Consider the following 25689-nt stretch of genomic DNA (forward strand, 5'->3'; position numbering starts at 1 on the left):
TGTTGTCTGGTCACCCCACCAGCAGGGATTCGGGTGGTTCTGTTCAGTGTGTAGAATACCCTCCAGCCATAGTAGGTGCTCAGTAAATAGCAATCAGCCAGATGTTGGTTGAATTACAAGGAGGGAAGGCCCTGGTGTGCTGGCGGTGCTCAGTCAGTATCAGCTGGATCTTGGCGAGGCACGGTAGAGGCTGGGACAGTTCATTTGGGGTGCCCAGGGCTGCCTGTGAAAGCTTTTGAGGCCTAGGTTTCTGGGTTGTGCCTAGTTCCCTCTCTGGCCGCAGCCTGCAGGAGGAGAGTCTCATAGGATAGTAAAGCCAGGTGGGCCTGCTCACTGGGGCTTTGCACGGAGCCAAGAGCCTCAGGCAAACAGGAAGCCCATGATGCTGGGCTTTCTTCATTAGATTTTTAAAATTGCATTTGTTTTATTATTTTTATTTATTCATTTTTTTTAAAGTAATCTCTATGTCCAATGTGGGGTTGGACTCATGACCCTGAGATCAAGAGTCATACTCTCTACCAACTGAGCCCGCCAGTTGGCTCCTCCTCCTCCTCTTCTTCAGCTCTTTAAACCACTCTGACTTCTCAACAGCACAGACTGCCTCGGAGAGATGACAGCCCCAGAGCCAACCCTGCACCTGGGAGAAAAAGCTCTGGTTCTGGAGCCAGGCCGATCCCACAGCATGGCCTGGTGTGCCCCCCCCCCCCAGCAGAAGGATCTTGGGCAGGACACTTCACCTCTCTGCATCTCCGTTTCTTTCTGTGAAATGGGTATAGCAGTATTACCCCCCATACTCTGACCTCCTGGGGCTTCATATAAAACCCAGTGCAAATGTGTTTGCTAGACTGAAGGGTCTGCAAGGCAGAGCTCTGCACCTGCAGCGCCGAGCACAGGGCCAGGCACACCACAGACACTTGGCACAGGTGGAAGAATTAAACCCCACTGACATCAGCTGTTGGAAGGGGAGGGTCTCAGTCCTGCCTGCAGTAGGGTCGTGGGTCCTGTCTGAGGACCTCCTATGATTCTAAGGGTTTATAGATTCCAAAAAGAAAATGTAACTTGTATTCAGTTGGACTCCTATTTAATCATGCACTTGAAATTTATGGATCCATCTTTACCTTGTTTACAAGCTTTTTCCTTTGATAGGAACGGCTGGCTGGATATGACATGATGTGGTTGCTTACATTATAAGGGGCTCAGAAGAACTGACTGGACTGGAGTACTGAGGTCAGACTGTGTTCCAAGAAACAGGAAATCCAAGGCAAACAATAAGGGGAATTAATTGGCTCATGGAACCTGGATGTTCAGAGGCAAGCTTCAGGCATGGCTGCATCCAGGGACTCAAGCAATGTTACCCAAGACTCCAGCTTCTAAGGAGTGGTTCCATCTTTAGGCCCCACACAGTGCTCCTCCCCTCTGCCTCACCCTTAGAACACACCATCCAGGTGGAGAAAGTCTTCCAGGGTAAGCCCAGCAGGACCCACCTGGAGCTGCTGGGGGTGGGGATCAATCCTACCCAAACCCCAGGGCTGAAACAGGAAGGGTGGCTGTCCAAGGAAACTGTGGTATTGTTAGGAAGGGGGAATGGATTCCAGGTGGCCAGAGATGACAGCAGAGATCCACTATGGTCATCAGAAGGGGAGCTGTGGAAAGCCTTAGGAACATCTGTAACACCACTTTATAGTTTGGAAAGTTCCTTCCCTCCCCGGAAGCTGATATTGGAGGCAGAATGACGTTTATTATCCCTGCTTCACAGATGAAGAAACAGCTCTTGAATATTTGGCCAGGACCCTGACTTGTACCCCTGGGCTGCCCCTGCACATCTCAGCCTCTCTGGGAAGTTACAAACCTGGGAGGGAGGAAGCAATTGTAACCAAGCAAAGCCACTCCCCTTATGGAGGCAGCCCAAGGGGAGTTGGCCAGGGGGCGGAGGGAGCAGCCTGACTTCAGGGCCAGTGGTGGGGCAGGGGCTGGGCACACATACCAGGGATATCCCGCAGCACTCCTGCGAGGACACACCAGCATGCACACAGAGAGAGGCAGAACGAGATCACCCGGCACGCTGTTACAGGGCTCCCTGTACCGGGGGTGGCTGAGGCCTCAGGTCTTGCCACCAGTGGGGGAAGTAGTCCTGGCAGATGGCTGGGATGGGGGTAGAAGCAAGTACACTGGCGGTGGAGCCAGCGGGCCCTGGCCTAGATCCCAGCTCTCCCACGCGATGGCTGTGTGACCCTGCTCCTCCCTCCTACTTCCTGAGTCTCAGTGTTGTCTCCTGACCCAGAGCTGATAATTCCCACCTCACAGGATCCTTGGAAGGCGGAATCAGAAGCTCCAGCACATAGTAGGTGCTCCATTAAGAGTCTTTCCCTTTCCATCTCCATAGTGTTCATAGCTGTGTGACCTTGGCCAAGTTACTGAACTTCTCTGTACCGTGGGAGCAATGGTGGCACATACGGGAGGGTTGCTGTGCGGGTTAGGCGAGCCCGTGCATGTGAGGCGCCTCGAACGGGGCCTGGCATGCTCGTTCCGCCCGTTACTACCAGCTAACATTGAGTGTTTTAATGTGCCAAGCCCTGGGCATTTATCTCCCAGTTTATCGTATTCTCGTGCTTCCAATCAAGACAGTGACATAGGCACACATGGTGATGGTCTGCCTGCGACAAGGGAGGATACTGAGGCCCAGAAAGTGACTTGTGAAGTGACAGTGAAGTGACTTGCCCAAGGTCGTGAAACCTGTAAGCCACGGGGACTCTGCTGAGCTGTGCACCCTTGGGTGGGACCCTTGCTTCCGTGGGCTCAGGTTTCCTGTGGGGGGAGGCAGTCTCCCTGCCCTGCCACCTCCTGGGGTCACCGGCAAGTGCACCAGGGGCAGGAGTCTCCTCCTCTTGCTGGAAGGTTCTCTGGGAATGTGTGGAACGCACTTATCCGGGGCCAGCTGCGGCGCACTATCTCTGGGAACATCCGTGTCCTCCCAGCTCTGACGCCAGCACGGTGTTTGTGAGTCCCCTGCACTTGCCACCCGGGGATGCTGCTCGTGTTGGCCGCTGACCAGCAGGTTACAAGTTAACTGCCTATTTCCCCCATCCCCAGCGTCTGGCCTCTCTCAGGGCCCACATGGGGGCTGTGGGATGGTGGCTTCCTCTCCCAGGGGAAGGCTGCCAGGGTGCGGGGGTTTGAGGGGGAGGGTGGGGAGTGGGGAGAGCCGGGGTGGTCCAGGGACCTGCTCCAGGAACCCCTCGGAATCGGGGTGGGGTGGGTCAGGCTGGAGGCTTGCGTCCAGGCTCGCTCACACCCTCTGACCTCAGGTAAGTCACCTCGCCTCACCTCTGTTCTGTAAGTGGGGACAGGGCGTGGGGACAAGGAGGAAGCCTTCCCTCTGGGGGCTGGGGTGACATGGGATGGGTGTGTAGGGAGCCCGAGCCCACTAGTAGCTGCACGTGGCCCATTCATCCACAGACACAAAATGACCCACGCTGCAGCTGGGGCCGACGTGGTTCCTTTCCAGGCTCGCCGGCGGCTTAGGGGTTTACACTGGGCTCTGGGAGACAAACATCCAGAAGGAATGTTGAAATCTGGCTGGGCTGTGTGACCTTGGGCAAGGGACTTCAACCTCTCTGTGCTTCTGCTCTGTCACCTGCAGACTGGGGGTAAGAATAGTACTCGCTTGGCAGGTGGTGGGTAGGGAGTAAATGAGTGGATGGAGGTAAAGTGCTTTGAACAATGGTTGGTGCAGAGTAAGGGCTGTGAGTAGGTTTGGGGGCTTTTTTAGAATGCTCTCGGTGTGAATGGTTCTCTTCAGGTGACACAGATCATTAATGTTTGGAATGCCAAGACCCGGGCGCCCACGCTAGGCTCACGGACTGCCTTGTGCTTCTAGTCGCAGCCCCCGCATTGGAGCCAGCTTCTGTGGACCCCTGTCTCTGCTCTTGGTGTGCTGTGTGACCCTGGGGAGGCGTGTACCCTCCCTGGGCCCTTCCTTTTTGTGTTGTTGATGGAGAGAGCGAGGATGGGACAGTCTGGTGTCCCGGTAGCGGAGGGGCTCCTGCCACAGGGGTGCTGAGTGTCCCCCAAGTAGGGGGATGGCGGACACCTTGGAGAGATGCAGCACCTGCCTCCCCTGCCTGTCCCTCCCCATGTCCTCTCCGTGGGATGGTGGAAGCCTGTGTGCCCATAGAGCAGCCATCCTTGACCACCTCCCAGGCCCTCAGCCATCTCAGGCCCCAGGCTCGGGTTTCCGGGTCCTGCCATCCCCCCATCCCCGTGGCAGCTGTCCTCCAACTACTTGGCCCTTGACTGGCTTCAGTCCTCTGCCCACAGAGCCAGTCTGTGGCATCCAAACCATCCAGATGCCCCAGGAAGCCCCAGAAAAGCTTTGGCTCCAGAACCCGGTCCTTTGGGGGCCTCTGATTCCAGCTCCGCAGTGTGGCCTCGGGCAAGTGGCAGACCCTGAGCTTCAGCATCCCTACCTGTAGGATGGACTGGCATGTCCGTGTGCAGGGACACGCAGGACGTGCTCTCGACTAGGCTGAGCTGAGCTCTCTCTCCCCTTCAAGAGGAAAAGAGCATGTCAGGCTGCGTGGTGGGTTGTCTCCTCCCGCATGGAGACGTGGAAACCCTTTGACTCGAAGAACTGGAACCTCACTCCCTTTCCCTTCACTAAATACCCCTCCTCCCGCCACATTAGCACCCTGCAGCCAGCCTCTGGTGGGGCCTTCCAGACAAGCAGGACTGTGGGAAAGCCCTGAGGGTGACCGGCTGCCTGGCCGAGTGAGCAGAGAACGGCCAGTCCATTTTCTGCTCCCAACCCTCACGTGCCCCTCTCCTTGCCCGTCCTTTGTGTGTCCATCCGTCCTCCGCCACTCCGGCTGGCAGTCAGCCGAACACTTCCCCTGCCCTGTGGTCTGTTTTAAGCCGGTCCATCTGTTAACTCCTGCAGTCCTTACAACAACCCTGTGGTTTGTCTTGGTCTCCCACTTTGCGGATGAGAAGCCCGAGGCACAGAGGGCTGGGGCTGGTGGCCCTTAGCTGCCCAGCTGGAGGGGCGGAGGCAGGGTCTGAGCCCCGTGGCCTGGCAGTGGGGCTCGCTCTTCTGCTGCTGGGCTGTGTCTTCGGCCACTCACCCCCCTGGACCCCACCACCCTCTCACCCACCTGCCGACACCCCCTGGCCGCCCAGCTGTGCACCTGGCTCTGCCAGCCACGGGGCTGCCACCGTCAGCAGAGCTCATGCTGTGGTGAAGGGGCCACAACCAGTGGCTCTCTGAGGCTCTGATAGGGGTAACCATGACCAAGGTCTTGAGCGCCCCAGGTTCTGGGAGCTTGGAGAGGAGACATAACCACTGCCTGGGCTGAGGCAGGGGTGTGGGGCAACTCTGCAGAGCTATCAAGGTGGAACGATGATGGGAAGCCTTCATGGAGCGGATAGCAGGGAACATTCTAGACCAGGGAACACTGTGTACAGAGATGATGAGACTGGAAGTGCTCCGGGGACAGCTGGTGTCTCAGCTGAGCCTTAAAGACGCAATGGCTTGGCAGCCGGATGACCCCGTGCTTCCCCGGGCACTCGCACATCTGTTTTCTGCTCACGTGGAGTGCTGTCGGCTGCTGGAGGGCTGAGCCTTGCCTGTCCCCAGCATCTGGCCAACTGCCCTCTGGGGAAGTCCCTCCTTGGGTCTGACCTGCAGCCCACTCTGACAGCCACACATTCCTTCCTGAGCCCTGCACCCAGAGGCTGCTTCATGGAAGCCATAAATAAGCCATGTCACTGAATGAATAAAGTCCGGGCCAGCAAGGCTTGCCAGGGACACCAGGCTTGGCTGAGAGAGGGATTCCATGTCCCCTCTCTCTGACCCTGTAGCTGAAATGTTCCTCCCCGGGGAGCTGCTACAGCCCAGTTTGGTGCTCTAGCAGGCCCCCAGCCCCCACCCCGGTCCCCAGCCCGCTGGCAGCTCAGGGAACGCAGCAATTCCTGTGGCCACAGCTCCTTCAAAGAGCCAGGAAGGCCCCCCCTTGACAGCCCAGAGGGCGCTGGCTTCCGCCTGTTCTGATTCTGATTGTTCCCTGTGGGGAAGGAGGAGCTGGGCAACCGGGGTAAGTCTTGGCTCTCTCGGCCTCAGTCTTCCCATCTGGGCAGTGGGACAGTCTACTCACAGAATGACTCGGTATGTCCTGGGGGGAGAATGGGAATTTGGGGGTTGGTGTGTCTCTTTAATCTCCTTTTAAATTTGAATCAGCCACACCCTTTGCTTTCTCTGTGCCCCCTTCACTCAAAGCTCATCAGGTCCTCAGCACCTGGGGATACAGGCAGAGGGAGGGCTGTTAGGCCCCAGCTGGAGTTGTACAGATACACAAACACACGCTTTTAATACCTCCCGGTCACCGTAAAGAACACGTCCATCACTCTCATACTTTTTCCCAGTCTGTCCCCCTCCCCGGGAAACCACTTGGGAGTAGAACTCTCTAACCTCCCCGCCCCCCATTCACCCCCAAGTGATTCTTGTGGCCTGGTTTAGGGAAGTCTGCTCAAAGGACCTCCTCAGCCTAGATTTCCCAGGGCTGTGACCTCCAGCCAGGAGGCTCCCTAAGGACAAATCACTGCCCTCTGGCCTGGCCTGGGAAGGCCAGGGAGCAAGAGGTGACCCTCTTCCGGTCTCCTATTGATTTGGGAGGCTGGATGGTGGGGGAGACTTAGAGCTGTCCCAGCCCCGGGGAGCTGGCAGGGAGGGTCTCTGGGTGAGCTGTGGGGGAGGGAACCTGGAGCAGGGGTGACCTTCTGGTAGCTTCCTTGAGGGGTCCTGTGCAGGGCATGGTCAGCACTTTCCATCTATGTGAGCCTGAATCATTTCCACCACCGTATCCGCCCCGCCTCCCACTACTGCCCAGGCCTTCCTTCCCTTGCCTGGGAAGGGGGACAAATGAGCCAGCTCTCTCGCTAACAAGACTGAGGTCAGGTGTGTCCCACTCAGTGTCTGGCACACCACAGGTGCTTTCCGGAGTGGGTGATGGGTGTAGGCTCAGGGCCACAGGGACTGACCCAATGTCTCAGAGCTCAGGGTTGGGGGGTGGTGCGCTGGGGCCTGACCCAGACAGTGCTGGCCTTGTGACAGCTGGGCCAGATGACTTTACTGATGAGCCTCAGTTTCCCTGTCTGTCATGGGGGCCCATAAACCAACGCTGCTCATGTCCCTAGTGTGCTGTGCTGGTCTGATGCAGTCTGAGTTAAGGGCCTATTGAGAAAGAAAAGGCTTTTATGGAGTCACACGCCTGGATTTCCTATCTTCATGACGAGCCTAGTGGCCCTTGTGGGACCAGAAAGAGGGGACCACTTAGCGTGAGAGGGTAAACGCCTCTTCCCCTGACCTTGAGTGTTTTGTACCATGGAGTGTGAGGGGTCCCAGGTGGCCGGAGTTACAGCTGGACAAGGCCTGGTCTCAAAAGCACACTGCAGGTGATGTCTGGGCTCTGGTTATGTCTAGTGGCTTCACTTCTCTGAGCCTCGGTTTTCCAGTCTGTAAGACGGGAACTGTTAAGCCCATCCTGGCTTGATGAGATGTTATTGGAACCCAAGAGAGATCGATACCGGGTTCCTTTCCGGAATGGAAAGGGACCTGCAGGCAGGCGGTGGTAGCTCAGCTGCTCCAGCCTGTGTGTGCGGGCTCTGCGGGGTTAGCTGGTTGATGTTACTGAAGGCCGCTGTCCTGCAGGTCTGGTGCTCTCCCAGTTCTGGGGCAGTGCAGGGGTTGGGGTGACAGGCTGTTCTGAGCTCCTGTTTGCTTCATCTGTAAACAGGGGTGCTGATGCGCATCATGGGGCCAGGCAGGCAGTGGGTGCTCCATAAGAACAGTTCCTCTTATTCTGGACATCCCTTCCCCCTTTTCGGCAGATTCAGTGCAATCTCGTTCCCAGGCTTGTAAATGGGGTGGAACAGCCACTGTTGCTGCTTCAGAGGAGTCACGGATCATGGCCTTTGCCAGCTGAGGATTCCCTTCCTTCTGTGCTTTTATCCCACGGGGCCGGGGGTGGGGGTGGGGGTGGGGGAGGACCAGCATGATGGCAGCTGCTTAGTAGTAGGTGCTCTTTTTACCCTGGCTGGTCAGGGATCTCCAAGAGAATAGAGACTGAGTCTATCTTGTTCCGCCAACAAATCCTTAGTACCTAGAACAGAGCCAGGTACACAGCTGGTGCTCACTAAATGCTGGGGACTGAAGAAAGAATGAACAAAGTTGAATGAATAGGCATCAGGGTAGGGAAGGCCTGGCTTGGGGGGGAGGGGAGCTTCATGGGCGGTTCCCCCACCCCCACCCCTCCCAGTTCATCCTTCCTGGGTTAATCCCCAAAAGATTAACCCCAAGGAACAAAGCCAGGTCACAGCCACTGACCCAGGGCATTGCAGAGAGCATCCAAGGCTAGCCTGCCTGGGTGTTTACAAGGTGCTCTGTGGGGCCCTCTTTGCCCCAAGATGGCTCTTGTGTCCCCCACCCTGAGCATGGTCCTCACAGCGGTCCTCAGCCTCCTCTTCCTGACCCTGGCCTTGAGCCTCCTCTGCTTCTTCACCTGCCGCCTGGCCAGGCCACTCAGGTAGGAGAACTCAACTGGGCCATACTCCCTTCCCTGCCAGCTCTCCTGCCCTAAACTCATTTGGCTACAGTTCGCTCCTGTGGGATAGAGAAGGGGTTGGGCACTGGTCTCTCTCGCCCTCCGTGGTGGGGAAACCAAGGCCCAGAGAGGCTGAGTTTCAGCCTGGGATGGAATCGCCCTTGGCCACGAACTCGCTAGATCCTTTGCTCCATTTCCTAAAGTGTAAAAGAGGCTAATGACACTTGCTGTGAGAGATTAAGCAAGACCACAGATATCAATACTTAACTTAGCACAATGTTTGGTACCACGTGAGTGCCCGAGAAATGCTCGTGATTTGTAGCTGTCAGTTGCCCTGGACCTTTTGAGACCCAGCCTTCCAGGACTGGCATTTTGCCTGGCTCCAAGGGGCTCCCATGCCCTCCACCCCAGGATGCTGAGTCAGTCCTCAGGGCCAAGGCTCAGCCCCCCTGCTCTCTCTCCTGACCTGCCAAGTAGCTGCTCCTTCTCCAGGCAGGGCCAGAGCCCAGTTAGGGCTTCTGCGTGCTTGCCATGAGTAATCAGAACACGTAGCTGGGAGCCTGGCAGAGCTGGGAGGTGGGGGACAGTGGGGCTGGCACACACTCAGAGGCTCCATTCTGAGCTAGCAGAGCGTTGGCAGAGGGTGGTGGGCAGCCGGGGCCCCTGCAGCCCCAGACTGGGCCCCACCAAGCCCATCACCAGGGCTTCGAGAGAGTAGGCTTGGAGCCTCTGGGGGTGGGGGGTGGGTGGGGCCAAGAGAGGAACCAGCAGAGGAGACTCTTGTTTCCAAAGGGTTTCCTAGATTTCAGCCCCCTCTCCTTTTCAGGCAGTGGCAGTGGGAGGAAGTACAAGGAGAAGCCACCTGTCTGTCTCAAGACCACATCCCTGGGGCCAAAATTCAGAGCATTCCAGCCTGAATCTTGAAGCTTTTCATTAAGTTAACATTTACAGAGTTGCCCCTGTGTGCACAGGGTTGGGGATCCAATGATGGGGAAAATGGTGTTTACTCTCCCAGAGCATCAAGCGGACAGAGAAGAGAATCAAACAAGAATAATCACGTGGCCTTCAGATCTCCTGGGGCCACCCTTGACTTTTCTTCTTCCTTCTTTCCTTGTTTGTATTGGGCCTAACGTGTAGAGGATTAAGTCCTGTTTCTTGGTACATGGTGAACTATCATGAGCCTTGGTTTTCTCACCTACAGAGGAGAATTTGGCCCCACTCTGTCCACTGTAGGACTTCCTGGTGAGACGTCATGGTGGAAGCCTTCATAAATAGCAACGGGCAATGCACCGGTCATTTGCCTTCTGTCTGTGTTTGCAGATTGTTTACCTAAGCTCTTAGAGAGCTTGAAATAGAACATACATGCCTTCATGCAGAAAAGCGTTCATATTCTACATCATTATATATTATACATACATTTCAGATGGAATCCACCCATGGAACTAGTCCGCAGATCAGTCCCAAGTCCCCTGTGCCCACTCCAGTCACCACGCCCCCAAGTGCAACCTTGATCTTGATCTTCTAAATTCTCGCTTTGTCCTTGTACTTTGTATCTTGGGAATTACTCTCTACGTACTGTTGGATCGACTTCCTCTCATCATCCTTACCTTGGCAAGATCCATCCATGTTTTTGGGCGGAGTTGTCAATCATTCGTCCTCACTGTTGCGTAGATTTCCTTCTGGGAACCCACACAGCATATTTCCATCCTGCTGGAGGTGGAGCTGTTCTGAGGCCATGACCGACGGTGCTGATGCCAGTGTTCTCCTGCTTGTCTTTTGGTGAACACACGTGTGCGTTTCTGTTGGAGATAGATGGGTCAGAAGGCGGATGTACATTTCAGCTTTGGTAGATGCTCCTAGTTTTCCAAAGGGATTGTACCAATCTGCAGCCCTCAGCAGTGAATGGATACTCTAGTTCTGCCCCATGAACTTGACAATGAGTGCATTTCCCCACACACAAAGGAAGGATTTGGGGGTGATTCTTCCCTTCCCCCACCTCCCTCCTTGGAGCGTTGGCTTTCAACTGATGTCAATATTTACCAATACTGTCAAGCACTGGAGTAGGACAAACAAGGCAAAGTCCCAGCTTGTAGAGAATCCCAGTGTGGTGAGGGAAATGACCAGAAAAGGATTACTTTCAAAACAGGGACATGCCCACAATGATGGAGATTGTATGAAGTTCAGAGGTAGCATCCTGGAATGAGTGGCCAACTGGAAGGCTTCCTAGAAGAGGTGACTTCAGTTTTTAAGCTCTTGGAATAATATTGTGATGTATTGATATTGCTTATCAATTTAATAGCATTCTTTCTGACGTGAGGGTTTACTCTAGAAACATTTGAAAAAGGGGCGCCGGGGTGGCTCAGTCAGTTGTGTCTGCCTTCGGCTCAGGTCATGATCGCAGGGTCATGGGATTGAGCCCAACATCAGGCTTCCTTCTCAGTGGGAAGTCGCTTCTCCTTCTCCCTCTGCCCCTCCCCACCACTCCTGCTCTCTCTCTATCTCAAATAAATAAAATCTTAAAAAAAAATTTTTTTTTAAAAAGGTAGAGTAAAAAGAAATCAGAAGTCATACCTCTCAGTAAAGTGCTGGTAGATGTCAGAGGTAGTGTTTCCTTTTAGTTCCTGCCTGCCCCACTGCCCCCCACCAAAGAGCCAGGTGAATGTAGAAGGGGCTGGAAAAGCATAAGGGAAGGGTGCCATTTGGTGCTTTTGGTGAACGTTGGGTGTTTGTGGGTGGGAGGTGCCGGTGAGCCCTCACCTCTGGGCACTGAAATGCAGTGTGTAATTTTGCCATTAGATTTATTTATTTGAGGGGGAGAGAGAGAGTGCGCATGTGTGCAGGTGGGCAGGGGGAGGGCCAGAGGGAGAGGGAGAGAGCTCCATCTCCTGACCCTGAGATCCTGACCTGAGGGAAACCAAGGGTCAGACTCTTAACCAGCTGAGCCACCCAGGCATCCCCAGCGCACACATTTTTTTTTTTAAAGATTTTATTTATTTTATTTGACAGAGATCACAAGTAGGCAGAGAGGCAGGCAGAGAGAGAGGGAGGAGGAAGCAGGCTCCCTGCTGAGCAGAGAGCCCGACGTGGGGCTCGATCCCAGGACCCTGGGATCATGACCTGAGCCGAAGGCAGCGGCTTAACCCACTGAGCCACCCAGGTGCCCCAAGCGCACACATTTTTAAGGTTGAATCAAGATCGCCTTTGCTAGTGGCAGTGTGGTTTCTTATCTGACACCACACTCAACGGCAGAAAGTGTACATCACCACCATTGGTACATACACCAAACGGAGTAATCATTTTTATCTCGGTTTTGACGGAAATAACATTTTCCTGTGCAACTGTTGCAGTTGAAATCTCTCCTCTTCCAGCAACATTTACACACAATAGGGTTAGTACGTTTCTCAGCTGCAAATGTGATTCTGATGCATGACCATAATTTAGAAACTTTCTGATGCCATCGAATACGTGCTTGATTTTAAGCAATGTGGAAAAGTTAAAAATATATAAAATAAAAAGAAGAGGAAATCATCCTGGCCCAGAAAAGACCACAGCTAATGTTTTGGTGTATTTCCTTCCTCTGTGTGTGTGTGTGTGTGTGTGTGTAACAGGTTTTTTTTTATTATAAAGGTAACATCTCAACACAGAAGAAAATTTGGGAGATTCAAAAAAGACAGTGAAAAGGCAGTCAAGTCACTGAAATGTCACCACCCAGAAACGGGCAGTCTTAGCAGCCAGACATCCTGTGTGTCACTCACTCCCGATAGCTTTTATATCTCACTATAAATGCCAAGTTCTAGAAGAGAATGTGGCAAGTGCGGTTGTCCCTGTAAGAAAGGGTGGACTCTGTTTTGTCTCTGATGGGCTCGGGACACGGGTCATTAAAAGGCTGTAGACTAGTCAGAATTGGGAGCAGGAGCAGCCTGACCTGGGAGCTCATTGGAAATGAACTCGGGAGTTTGGGCAAGGGCAGGTGGACCCTGGGCCTATTCCTTCCTCTAAGAGATTTCTGGTGCATGCTGTGGTTTGGGGAGCATTACACAGGAAGACCAAACTCTGGGTTCCGGGTTCCAGATGGAGTGGAGGTGGGGGTTCACCTGGGAAATGGAGAAGGAACCGCTTTGCAGCGTGGGGTTCATTATACTTACATGACTGCGTGATTAAGCTTCTGGAGAGAGGGACTGCCTGGGTCGGAGCCCCCGCCAAGCCCCATGCGAGGCCGGTGATCAGTGCTCAACAAATAAGGAATGAATTAGCGGATGTGTAAATGAATGGACGAATGAATTCCAGAGCTGGAGCTCACGTGGTTTTTTTCCCCTTTAATTTCTAGGATCGGCACATCAATTAACATCTGACCACTGCCAGCCCATCCCCTCCCACCCACGTTGATCATACCTCTGGGCTGGAGAGAAAGCCGGTCTTGGAGAGGGCACCATGATTTCTCCCTTCTTAGTGCTGGCCATTGGCACCTGCCTTACCAACTCCTTGGTGCCAGGTAAGCTGGAGGACCGGGCAGAAGGGTGGGGAACCCCAGTGTGGGTGGGATAGGAGGAGGGTGATGTCTCTGTTCAGGGTCATAGAACTATTCAAAGGCTTTAACAGCTGGAAACACATGTTTCCAGAGCAGGAGATCCCAGCTCTGCTGTTGCACGTGCTACTGTTAGGCCACTCTTTTCTCTTTAGATCCTGTTCCTTAATGGGGGTATATTCCAAGTCTTGGAATGTTAAGTCTCCTGTTGCTTTTGTCTACTTAACACTCCTCCATGGTGATAACATTCCCTGGTGGTCTAAATTTTGCTGGTGAAATCGACAGAAGTTTTCTTTCATTTTTTTGTTTGTTTCTTTTCTGTTGTTTTTTTTTTTAAGATTTTATTTCTTTGATAGAGAAGGAGAGATCACAAGTAGGTAGAGAGGCAGGCAGAGAGGGTTGGGGAGGGTGGGGGGGATGCAGGCTCCCCGCTGTGCAGAGAGCCCGATGCAGGGCTCGATCCCAGAACGCCAAGCTCATGACCTGAGCCGAAGACAGAGGCTTAACCCACTGAGCCACCCAGGCGTCCCTCGTTTTTTTGTTTCTTACTGGCGACTCACAGGGAAGTGTTTCTGATTCTCCAACACATTTTAGACAGGTGTTTATGTTAACTCCTCAGTTTCCGGTTCTCACGCTGTAAATTGAGAACTCCGCAAAGACTGGGCCTTTCAGAGTGGTGCTCACATTTCTCAAGACTCGTTTTTCTGTATCGCTTCTGTAGTAACCCATGCGCATTATCAACCCAGATCTGTATCCGATCTGACCCCTCAGCACCCAGCCCCGGCCCCAGTGGGAGAGGGGAGCCCCCCCTCGGATCAGTCTATCCTGGGGATGTTCTTTTCCTGTCCGGTGGAGACAGGAATTCCTCCTCCTTAGGGGCCGTTGTGGGAATCACGCAGTACAGTCAGTGCTAGACAGGGAGTGAGTGCTCTTGGGAAGAATATTTTCAACAGGTGGGGAGATTGGGGCGCAGGGAAGGGACTGACTGGCGCTTCCCCCGGTGACACAGCCCGTCAGGACTGGGGGTGGAACCGGAGCTGCCAGAGTCTCAGGCCCTTGCTCCCTTTTGTGATCCCATGATGCCTTTCAGTGTGGATCCTTGGGGACCTGCAGTCGCTCTGTGGGACCACGTCCCTGCTTTCTCAACACTCACAGCCCGCCCGAGTGAAAGGTAGACAGAGGGATGAAAAGTGAAAAGATGGACAAGCAACAATGTGAGAAATCTTCAGATATTCAGCAGTTGAACGTCTTTTGTATTTATTCCCTTTTAGCCGTTCTGATGAGCGTGTAGTGGTGTTACATGGTCTCCTCTTTTTATTTTTTTATTTCTTATTTTTTATTTTCTTAAAGATTTTCTTTCTTTTTTTTTTTTTCAAAGATTTTACTTATTTATTTGACAGACGGAGATCGCAAGTAGGCAGAGAGGCAGGCAGAGAGAGAGGACAAAGCAGGCTCCCTGCTGAGCGGAGAGCCCAATGCAGGGCTCGAACCCAGGACCCCAGGATCATAACCTGAGCCCAAGGCAGAGGCTTTAATCTGCTGAGCTACCCAGGCGCCCCAGATTTTATTTATTTCTTTGAGAGAGAGAGTGCATGAGAGGGAAGAGGTCAGAGGGAGAAGCAGACTCCCCGCTGAGCAGGGAGCCCCATGTGGGACTCGATCCCGAGACTCCAGGATCATGACCTGAGCTGAAGGCAGTTGCTTAACCAACTGAGCCACCCAGGCACCCCCCCTTTTTTTAAATTAGGTATCACTTACAGTAAAGTGCACCAATTCAAAATGTATCGCTTCCTAGGTTTTGACATATTTTATGCCCACGCAACCACCACCAGATGAAGAGGGAACATTTCCAGTCATGGGACAGAAAGGGCTTTTGTATGCACTCCCCAACCAAGCCCGCCCCTCGGCCCCCCAGCCGAAGGTGGTGACCTAGACTTACTCCTGCCACCGTACATGAATCGAGCCTGTTTGGAACTTTGTGTACATGGAATTGTACAGTATGTACTGATAAGTACTCTTCTCCTAGCATTATATTCTGAGCATTTGTGCGTGTCCTGTAATGTTCTCTAGAAACAATGGCCTCCTGATACTCTGTTGTCCAAGGCCGACGGGATTGCTGAGGCCATTCCTCTGACAATGAAGTCAGTTTCACACGCACCAAACCCTTCTCCGGGTCAGGCCCTGGGGATGGCACTGGTGGAAAAGACAAGGGCTCTCACCAGTCTTCGCGGGTCTCCCAGGGAGCATCCAGAGCTGGGAGCTTGGCAGAGTGGGACCAGAGCTGGCATCAAGAAGAAGGAATGGGGGCAGGGCAGGCTGATGTCAGCCCAGCCCCTGTGGTCGGGTGGGGGGAGGGGGCATCTGCTCGGATGTTGGGGCTAGGGGAGGGAGGGGCCGGTAAATCGAGACCATTCCGATAGCACCCAAATGACCCGAGAAGCTCCTGGACCCAGGCCTTGCCACTGTGGTAGGTGTGGAGGAAAGCAGAAGGCGATGGGAGCCAGCCCTGGTCAAAGCCACTGGCTCTGTCATTTGTTGAGTCTTGAGCTCAATCCTAAAACTGCTTCTAGGAAGCTGTAACTCCCATTTTCCTAGGGGCAGAAGCTCAGGTGGTGGGAATTTGCCTCAAGGTACACAGCTGGATGGGAGGACTGAGGCTCCCCAGACTCCAGCGGGGTGGGGGGTCCCCTGTGAGTCAGCAGAGCCCTTCACACGAGTGCTGGCCCTGGAGGCTGGGGGCAGGAGGTGGGCAGTGGGACAAGTCCCCGTGGCCTCTGCTGGGAGGAACAAGGGATTCCAGGTCTGGTGTGGAATTATTCCTCCGGGTGCTGGTTGGTGATCTCCTGGGGGGTCCAGTAAGGCATTTATTGAACCTGTCCGCACAGTGACCTTGAGAGGAATCTACATAAATAAATGCATTTGACAGGGAAGGAAATGGAGGTTAGGGAGGTGTGACCTGCCCCCAGGGGGGTCCTTGGCACAGCTGTGGTTGTCACTGAGGTCTGTCAGGCACTGCCACTGTGTTCTTTCCATTGAAGGATTGACTGCTGGACACACGGGGGGGGGGCGGGGGGACAGGGTAGGGAGTTGGGGATGGAGGAGAAGAGCGTTCCTGGTTCCCAGTTTTTCTCAAGACCAGGGACAGTGAACACCCTCCTCTTTGCTAATGTCTCCTAACAGGGGTGAGATTGTGTGTGGCTGCTTTAAATCCGATTCGTTAAACAAAGGGCAATCTTGCTTTCCAGTACTGCAGTCAATGCTATTGCTAACTCAGGTTTCTGCTGCCTTTAATGACTAAGCCAGGCAGAGTTTATAATTGATGGCTGGATACCTCTGGGGACTCCTTCAGGTGAAAGTAGTTTGTTTTCTTGAACAGATTAAACATTACCCTTCTAATTGTGCTTGCACAATTCATTTGCTGCCTTAGCAGAATGTCTCTCTACTGGGTGGAAGGAAGCAGCGCAGGTTCTGGGGAGCAGAGCCAGAGCTGTGCGGCCCTGGGCACATTGATTGACATCTCTGAGCCTTGGGCTGACCTAGGTGGTCTACAGACCACACGGTGGCTGGTGGAGGCAGACAGTTCTGGCTCCCTCTGCCAAGTCCAGGCTGCCTTACCCTCAGGCATGAGAAGTTGGGGTATCCGTAATGTCTGGGGACGAAAAGCTGCCCCCACCCTTGCCAGATAACTCTTGTCTCTCTGTCTCTGCAGAGAAAGAGAAAGACCCCAAGTATTGGAGAGACCAAGCTCAGCAGACCCTGAAGTATGCCCTCAGGCTTCAAAATCTCAACACCAAAGTGGCTAGGAATGTCATCATGTTCCTGGGAGATGGTGAGACCAGTGGGGGTGGGGGGCGAGGACACAGCTGGGTGCAGGCACCTCAGTAGGGGCTCAGGGAACCAGGCTGCGGTGGAGGGGGCTGTGTTGAAGAGGCTGGGGCCCAGGGATGGGGGGATGTTTAAAGGGATGGGGGAGGGGGCAGGCTGTGGACCCAGGAGGTCTTGTCTGCTCTGCCAGGCAGTTCCTGAGGATCTGGGAAGGGTGAGAGAAAGGGGCCACAGAGTCAAATTTGTAGAGCCCCGTGCTCTGTTGCCCACACCCCAGCCAGCCTTGGCCCCAAACTAGAGAAGGGCAGGTGGTGCCGGAGGTGGAGGGGCAGGGAGCCTGAGAGACTGAGTCCCCCCTTCCCCTGCCGCAGGGATGGGTGTCTCCACGGTGACGGCCGCCCGTATCCTCAAGGGTCAGCTGCACCATTACCCCGGGGAGGAGACCAGGCTGGAGATGGACAAGTTCCCCTACGTGGCCCTCTCCAAGGTGAGCTCCAGCTGCTCAGGCCCAGGCCTCCCACCTCTCAGCTTGGCCGCACCGAGGAAGGGCAGGGCAATCGGGCCTGTGGGCAAGGCAGTTGGCCCTCCTGGGGTCTCCGTGGCCCCACCGTGAAGGGCGGATAGCAACAGCGGCTTGCCAAGACTTGATCTTGAGGGTCGTAGTCATTGGTTTAAAAGTCTATGGAAGTATAACCTGTATAGGGAAAGTGCATGTGCCCCAGCGGGCAGCTTGCATTATCTCAGACTATGCCTGTCTGTAGAGCCAGTGTCCAGGCTAAGAAACTGAATGTGACAGCAGCCACCAGGCCCCCCAGCTCTCCCCCAATCCCTTGTCCTCCCTGGACCCCTTCTGACTTCCAACACCACTGCAGAGCTGTTCTGCTTCCTCCTTGCTGTCTGGGGAATCCCGTGGCCTATGTGCTTCTGCACTGGTCCTATTGCGTTCGTTCCATCCCCAGGGGCCTCCGGGTGAATTCGATTAGTGATGGCAGCTCTTGTTTTTGGGGTCTCTGGTGGGGGCGGCGAGGGTGGCAATGGGGACATTAATGTAATGAAGGTCTTCTGGACATCCTGGGTCAGGCCTGGGGCTCACTTCCGGGGCATTGGCAGGAGCCGGGATGCAGTTCTCAGCCTAGTGGGGAAGGCAGGCAGGCACACACAGCGCCAGGGTCTCAGTTAGAGGTTTTTCCCCATTCTAGATCCTGCTCCCCCCATCTTTTCCTCCCTTTGCCTCAGCCTCCCCCATGTCACTTTTTCAAGAACACCCCTCTCCCTTTCCCATCTCTAGGACTCACCTGCCTCCCTTGCCCCCTTGCTAGCTCCCGCAGCCCCAGACCCGGAGGGAGGCCCAAGTGACCCAGCCCCCACCCCCCCTGCATGTTGGAAGATTGCACTTGCCCCTTCCCGCCACCCTGGCTGCCAGGGCATGGGGTGTGGGGGCAGAAAGCAAGCGGCTAAGTGATACTTTGGCTCAGGGGGGACCTTGGGAGGTAGCAGGGCTTGGCTAAGGACACAGGAGGCCTCTCTATCTCCTTCATGCTCCAGTCCTCATGGTGGGAGTGGGGGTGAGGTGGAGGCCAGCAGCAAGGCCTGGCCAATTCCTGACGCTCCTTTTCCACCCGCAGACGTACAACACCAATGCTCAGGTCCCTGACAGCGCAGGCACGGCCACTGCCTACTTGTGTGGCGTGAAGGCCAATGAGGGCACTGTAGGGGTGAGCGCAGCGACCCAGCGTACCCAGTGCAACACGACTCAGGGGAACGAGGTCACCTCCATCCTGCGCTGGGCCAAGGATGCCGGTGAGTGGGGTAGGGAGTGGGGCCCAGCTCTATGACTGGTCTGGGCCTCGGTCTGCCCCACTGGGGAATGGGGAGAGAACAGAGAAAGATGCTCTCCAGGGCTCTTCCATCCCATGGCTGGGAACCTAGGAGATATTGTGGAATCTCGTCCATGAGCAGGAAGGCTAGTGGCTTAGGGGCCGGCTCAGATGTGGGTTCCTGTCCCAGCTCATTTCCGAGTCTATTTATTTGACAATAAAATGGGCATGAAAACATCGCCGCCTCATAGGAACGGTGTGAGGAAGGTGAAGAACATAGAACGTAGCCTGGCGCTGGCCCCGTGGGAGATCAGGGTCTGCTTGTCCCTTCCTCCCTGGAAGTGGGGGCTCTTCTCCTGCTTGGTGTCCCGGGAACTTATGAGATCGACTAACAAGGTGACACAGCCACACCACCTGAGAGCCTTTAGGGGGGACCCTGTGTTCTTGCAGGGCACGCGGTGGGGGGGCTTCCTGTAGCAGGGGCTCCTGCAGGTGCATGATGGAGGGAAGGACCCCCGCCCAGGTGCTCACAGCTCAAGGGCCGTCAAGGGGGGAGGGCCACAGAGGCAAAGTCTGAGCTGTGCTGTGGGGGTCTTCGGAAGCCCACCGTTCCCCCCCCACCAATCCCCACAGGACTGGGGGGCGAGACTGAGGCCCCGGCAGTCAGTGGAACAGAATGGGAGGCCAGTCTTTAGTCGGGAAAGGGAAGGAGAAGACAGCTTGGAGCGCCCCATCCCCAGCCGACGCCAACCGTCCTCTCCCACACCCCAGGCAAATCTGTGGGCATTGTGACCACCACGAGAGTGAACCACGCCACCCCCAGTGCTGCCTACGCCCACTCTGCGGACCGGGACTGGTACTCAGACAACGAGATGCCCCCGGAGGCCCTGAGCCAGGGCTGCAAGGACATTGCCTACCAGCTCATGCACAACGTCAAGGACATCGAGGCGAGTTTGTGGGTGCGGGCCGCTCTGGGACGGGCAGGCTTGTGAGGCGGGGCCTCTGACGGGCCTCCGGCCTCTGCTGGCTCAGGAGAAGCGGCCGGCCTGGCGCCCCACACACCTGAGAGGCTCCCAGCCCATTAGGGGATTTGCGGTCGGGGCAGGGAAGCCCTGGAGGCTCTCTCTGCGGTGGGGCTGAGGGCTAAGCCCCGGTGTGGCTGCCACCACACCCCAAGAATCAGGCGCCCAGGGATTATCCTATAAGTGGGGATCCAGCACGGCTCCACCAGCACCCCCTCGCCCACCCGCCCCCCCAAAATGGGGAGGTAGGGGTGACCCATGGCCGTCTGAGGGCTGTACCTGTCTTGCATGTGCCCTTGGGCACAGACAGCCACAGGTTGGAGCCCCCGACCGGGAAGCCTGGAGCAGAGGCAGAGCGGGCAGTGGTTAGCACAAGGGCTCGTGGTTCAGCTTCCCGGCTGCCAGCCCTTGTCCCACCGCCTGCTGGCTGTGTGGCCGTGGGTCAGTTAACCTCCTTAGCTTCATGTTTTTTGTTTAGGATTTTATTTAATTAATTTATTTATTTGACAGACAGAGATCACAAGTAGGCAGAGAGGCAGGCAGAGAGAGGAGGAAGCAGGCTCCCTGCTGAGCAGAGAGCCCCATGAAGGGCTCGATCCGGGATCGTGACCTGAGCCAAAGGCAGAGGCTTTAACCCACTGAACCACCCAGGCACCCCTCCATAGCTTCCTTTTGAGGGCTTGTTGGTGACTTGTGGCTCCCTCGTCAGCCAATTGCAAGATCCAGATCTAAATAAACTTAGAGTTTAGTAAGGCCCGACACCTCGTGGGTTCTCAGAAGGTGGTGGCATTCTGCACAAGCCACACAGGCCTGCCCCGAATCCCGGCTTCACCACCCCAGGCCAGCACGTGCGCACGTGCGCACAAGTGCGAACACACAGTGCAGGTACTGTCCCCTCGGTTCTCGGGGGGTTCCCTGCTATGGCCTTAGTTGAGGACCTCCGGCTTATTCCTTTTTTAGGCTCTTGTTACCCACGCCTGGGGTCTGAAGAGGGCACAAGGGGATGTTAGCTCCCCAAAACTAAAATGGGAGTTCAGTGAGGGCTCAGAGAAAGCCCCCAGGTCCCCCTTACCCCTCACCTGTTTCTACCACCACCAGACAAAGAGACTGGGTCCCAGACCCACCCTCTGTCCCCCATGCACCACCCAATTTCCAAGGTCCCTTTCCCCACCCATGACTTCCCTTTTCCAAGCAGTGGATTGAGCACCCCTTTTCGGGACACACAGTCCTAGCAACCCATCCTAGTGAGCATGGATCTGAGGCCAAGCCTCTGTCCTGACTTTACCTCCCCTTGATGCACATCCTGGGACAAGTTGCTTCCCCTTCCCGAGCCTCAGTTTCCCCACCTGTGCAGCAAGCCTAGGGCGCCCTACCTGCCCCCTCCCAGGGCCGCTGGAGGCCGAGATGAGGTCATGGATGTGAGAACATTTGTTGTACAAGCACAGGGTGTAATTACGGGGCTGCTTCTTGGGGAGATGTGCCAGGAACCGCCAGAGAGGGGGACAGGAGCTTAGGGAAGCCTGCTTCATGGGGCGAGTGTAGATGGGGGTCCTTGGGTCACTGGGGAACATGCTGGGGCATGAGTGAGGGGGTGGGCTGGAGCGAAGGCTGCCCCCCTTCCTCTCGTTCTTTCCCACTTTGCCTCCTGTCCTCGCCTGCATCTCCACCGTCCCAAAGCCCCCCGGCCCCCAGGCTGCACATGAAACACAACTCCCGGTGTCCGCCCTGAAAATAAATATCTTTTACTAAAAAAAAAAAAGGAAAGAAAGAAAGAAAGACACAAACCCAAACCCCAAAGCCAAACAGCAAGTCTGTTATTTGGGAGTTTAATGAGCGTGTGAAGTCCCTGCTAGGGCTGGAAATGATGAGGCTCCCGGCATAGAAGATTGGGGGCTTCATTTTCCACTCTGAAAATGCCAAGGGGTCAGGTTCTGTGGGAACGGGGGTGGAGAGCCGGGGGCTGGTGACCCGGGGTCCCCTCTCCTTCCCCTCAGAGCCCGCCCTGCCCCCAGAGCTCCTGGCTGGGGCCGGCTGTGAGGAACTTGCCTCTTTGGAAATACTTTGGTGTCCTCTGCTTCTGCCAGAGAGAACACCTTCCCCTGGGCCGCCCCCGGGTGCTGGGACCACGTTGTAACACTGTATTAACACACTTCCTCTGCGGCTATCCTGCCGGTGGGTGTTGCTTCCATCTTACAGATGAGGAAACTGAGGCTCAGAGAGGTGAAGTGACAGGCCCTTGGTCCGTAAGTGACAGAGTTGGAGTCAGACCCAAGTCTGACTTCCAAGCCCATGCCCTTTCCAGTTCCCTATGACCCAGGCTGGTCCTGCGTGCCTTCCCCACCTCTGCTATCTGCCCAGACTCCTGGGTCCTGGGAAGGAATGAAGTGTAAGGGAGACCTTGGAGCCTAGGAAATGCCAGGCCTGGGACGGTGGATCTGAGGCCAGCCAGAGCCAGGCTCTGCTCTCTCAAGGTGTCCAGGGGCGGTGGCCTGGCCTGACGCCCGCGGTGACAGGAGGACACCGGTGTGGTGGTCACCGCAGGCGGCGACTGTTATGCTCTTGGCCCCATTTTAAAAATAGTCAGGACTTCAAACATGGACTCCCAAGGAAAACAAACAGTCCCGCGTCCGTCCGCCCACGCACACCAGCCATGGTGAGTAAAATTAGCCTGGCGGGGACTACACAGACGTGAGCGCTGGCCGTTGTTTGCCCAGGCTCCCGGCGGCCGGGCGGCCCCGAGACCTCCCTGGCAGCGGCCTCTTGCCTGTGGCATGCTGCTTCCCACTGAGGAGAGGAGGCTTTTGGCCTCCCCGTCCTCAGCTCTGCAGATGGACCAGGGCCCCCACGCTGGAGTCAGGAGCCATAGGTTCAAATCCGTGTGGCCTTGGGGGGAATGTTTCCATTTCTTTAGTTGCAAAATGGGGACATGGGTTCCCTAGCCTTGGTAATGAAGTTGATTAAGATAACATATCGGGGGGCGCCTGGGTGGCTCAGAGGGTTAAGCCTCTGCCTTCGGCTCAGGTCATGATCTCAGGGTCCTGGGATTGAGCCCCGTGTCAGGCTCTCCGCTCAGCGGGGAACGTGTTTCCCCCCCCCGCCTCTGCCTGCCTCTCTGTGTTCTCTCTGTGTCAAATAAATAAATAAAATATTAAAAAAAAAAAAAGATGACATATCGGAAGTGTTTAGTGCCTGACATGCCAACAGCGCTCCGTAGACGGTGTTACTCTTAAGCGAGCAGGAGCAGAGTCAGGCTTCTGGAAAGCTAGGTAGGAGAAGTTATCAGTACCTCCCAGCATTCCACACAGATGCCCCAAACCATGGTCCTCATATGTTCGTGCTTTCCTCTCCCTTCCTCTCCCCAAGAGGAAAAGCAGAGGCTCAGGGTGGGCAGTGTAGACCGAAACCAAGACTCTCCGAGCTGGAGAAGCGTCCACAATATCCCCAGCGCCTCCAGGAGCCCAGCTCTTGAGGCTTGGAACCCTGGGGTACTGATGGCTCCTGTCCCCCATAGGTGATCATGGGGGGCGGCCGGAAGTACATGTTCCCCAAGAATAAAACTGACGTGGAGTATGAGATGGACGAGAAGTCCAGGGGCACAAGGCTGGACGGGCTGAACCTCATCAACATCTGGAAGAGCTTCAAACCGAGACACAAGGTAACCTGTCCCGGAGCCCCGTGGCTACAGGGCTGGCTTGTGCTGGGAGGAGCTGGGTCCCGTCTTTCTGAGTCTCGGTTTATTTCCTCCTGGGTGGGGAGGGGGTCGTCATTCTTACCCTGATGGGCCCAAATGGTCTAAGAGACACGTGAATGGCACATAGTGGGTGATCAGTCAGTTCCTCTAGGGGCAGACACCCAGGGGAGCTAGCCGGGCAGTGAGGACGGTGGCCATGGAAGCACCTGCATGGACATTCAAGCCCCTTGAGCCCCTACTGTGTGCCAGGCCCCTGGCTGGGCATGAATTCCAAAGGATGAATCAGATGGACAAGGAATTGTGGATCACTGTGTGCTTGGATGGCGAAGGGCCCAGGAGCTACGGGAACCCAGAGGGGACAGACCACAAGGGAGGGGCTGACCAGCCCTGAGCTGGAGGAGGGGGAGGAGGGTTAGGGGAGTGCGCGAGCCATGAGGGGAGGTGGAAGCCCTCCATCGTGACTTGGCTTTGGCCCCAGCGGTGAGAGCACGTGCTGGGGAAGAAAGGCTGGAGCCCTGGCAGGGCCTGAGTGCTGGCTCGCTGGAGTGGCTGTGGCAGCCACTGGGCCTGGGGCAGATGGGGTCTGGAAATGACTGTGGTCAGGACTAAAGACAGTGGGGAGCAGCCTGGGAGCCACTTTGATGTCACTCTGGGGTTGGGTTTCTGAGGGTTCCAGGACTGGCCCCCAGGGGTGGGGGGGTGCCTTGTGGGATGGGGCTGGGCCAAAAGCAAGGTGGGGGCAGGGGCCTGAGGATAGCCCCCACAGGATGAATGAGGGCGGGACTGAGCTACTTTGAACCCTTCCCATTCGTCTGAGTCAGCCCCAGCCAGGCCAGAGCCGGTTCCTGGCCCAAGTCAGAGAGACACGGCTCCTCCCAGCCTCAGTTTCTCTACGTGGAACATGGGACCAGAGTTGAACCCTTCTAGCCTGGGTGGGTGCTTAACTCGGGAGCTCAGTGTAGACTCTAAGAGGGAGAGATTGGACCCTTCTAGAGTCAGGCTCTCCTTTACCGCCGAGTGGCTCTGCCATCTGGATCTCAGTATCCTTGTCTGCAAAATGGGAATAACTACTTTCCTCATAGGGTCAGTGTGAGTGACCGAATGAGGTAACACAGGGGAACCAGCTCAGCGAAGTCAGGCACTTCCTCAGCCTTCCCGCCCTCCTTCCCATAACAGCCCCTGAGGCTCCAGAACCACAGATCCTGATGTCATTGCCCAGAGAAGGCAAGGGGCTGTCCTAAGGATGCACAGTCAATTCCCAGCTGTACTGTGGCCCCCAGCCCAGCCACTGAGTGGTGCCCTCTCCGGATAAGTCAGCCAGCTGCTTCTGTGGCCTCTGGCCTCTCCAGGGTGTCACTGGTGCAGAGCTAGGGCTTCACTTCCTCCTTGACTGTCCACAACTTCCATCATACACCCAGTGCTTAGCTCCTGATGGACACTCCAGGCCCCTGGTGACCCATATCTTCTTCCTCTTCTTGCCTCCATGATCTGTCCCTGCTGTTTGAAACTCTCCTTCCTGACCCCAGGCAGTCACTGGCTTCTTGTGCTCCAGGGCCCCATGAGGACATCGCCTCCACTAGGAAGCCCTCCCTGTTGCTGCCTCTGGGCTCACAGTGTCCCCTGGTCTCTCCATTCTCATTCCCCTGCATTAGAATTGCTTGTTTGTCATTTCTTGAAGGCATATGATAGAGCCTTAAGGAGGGATTAGTAAGGGCTGAAGGAAACAAATATATTCCCTAGACCCCAAGACCAGCTGGGGTCGGTCCTCCCAACCCCCCCAGCCCCCATGTGGCTGACAAAGACCCTTCCTCCTAGCACTCTCACTACGTCTGGAACCGCACCGAACTCCTGAGCCTTGACCCCTACACTGTGGACTATCTCTTGGGTAAGTGGGGGGAGGTGGGGGGGAAGGGGAGAGTGGGATGGAGGACACCCAGCTGGGGGCCCTGGGGCTGGGGCTGTGAGTCCAGCACTTGGGGAGCCAAGGCCCTAGCCTTCCCCCTACTTAGGGACCTTTGCCCTCAGGCTCTAGGACCTGGGAGAGGTGTGGAAGGGGTTCTGGTTCATAGAATTGGGCCTGAAATCTGCTGCCTGTGCAGAGTGAGTAGTTCCCTTGAGCACAAAGGAAAACAGAAGCTCAGGTTGGGGAAGAGACTGGGATGTGCTCCTCAGCCCAGTAGCATCACGGCCCAGGTAAATCTGACCCCTGGCTGGG

General features: G+C 55.6%; 1 protein-coding gene across 4 annotated transcripts in view; it reads left to right on the forward strand.

Moving 5' to 3' along the window:
- Positions 1–25689, forward strand: part of ALPL (alkaline phosphatase, biomineralization associated) — a 63504-nt gene that overhangs the window by 31033 nt on the left and 6782 nt on the right. The window contains exons 1-8 of one of the 4 annotated variants that reach the window (XM_044237367.1): positions 1174–1227; positions 12922–13086; positions 16829–16948; positions 17316–17431; positions 18570–18744; positions 19533–19708; positions 23295–23438; positions 25290–25359. In XM_044237367.1, the coding sequence (XP_044093302.1) occupies positions 13026–13086; positions 16829–16948; positions 17316–17431; positions 18570–18744; positions 19533–19708; positions 23295–23438; positions 25290–25359 (862 nt within the window). In that variant the 5' untranslated portion in view covers positions 1174–1227; positions 12922–13025. Of the gene's footprint in view, positions 1–1173; positions 1228–2232; positions 2342–12921; positions 13087–16828; positions 16949–17315; positions 17432–18569; positions 18745–19532; positions 19709–23294; positions 23439–25289; positions 25360–25689 lie in introns of those variants that run through there. The other 3 variants (XM_044237366.1, XM_044237365.1, XM_044237368.1) reach the window with 3 other exon arrangements.

Source organism: Neovison vison, chromosome 2 (genome assembly GCF_020171115.1).
Source record: "Neovison vison isolate M4711 chromosome 2, ASM_NN_V1, whole genome shotgun sequence".
Lineage (NCBI taxonomy): Eukaryota > Metazoa > Chordata > Mammalia > Carnivora > Mustelidae > Neogale > Neogale vison.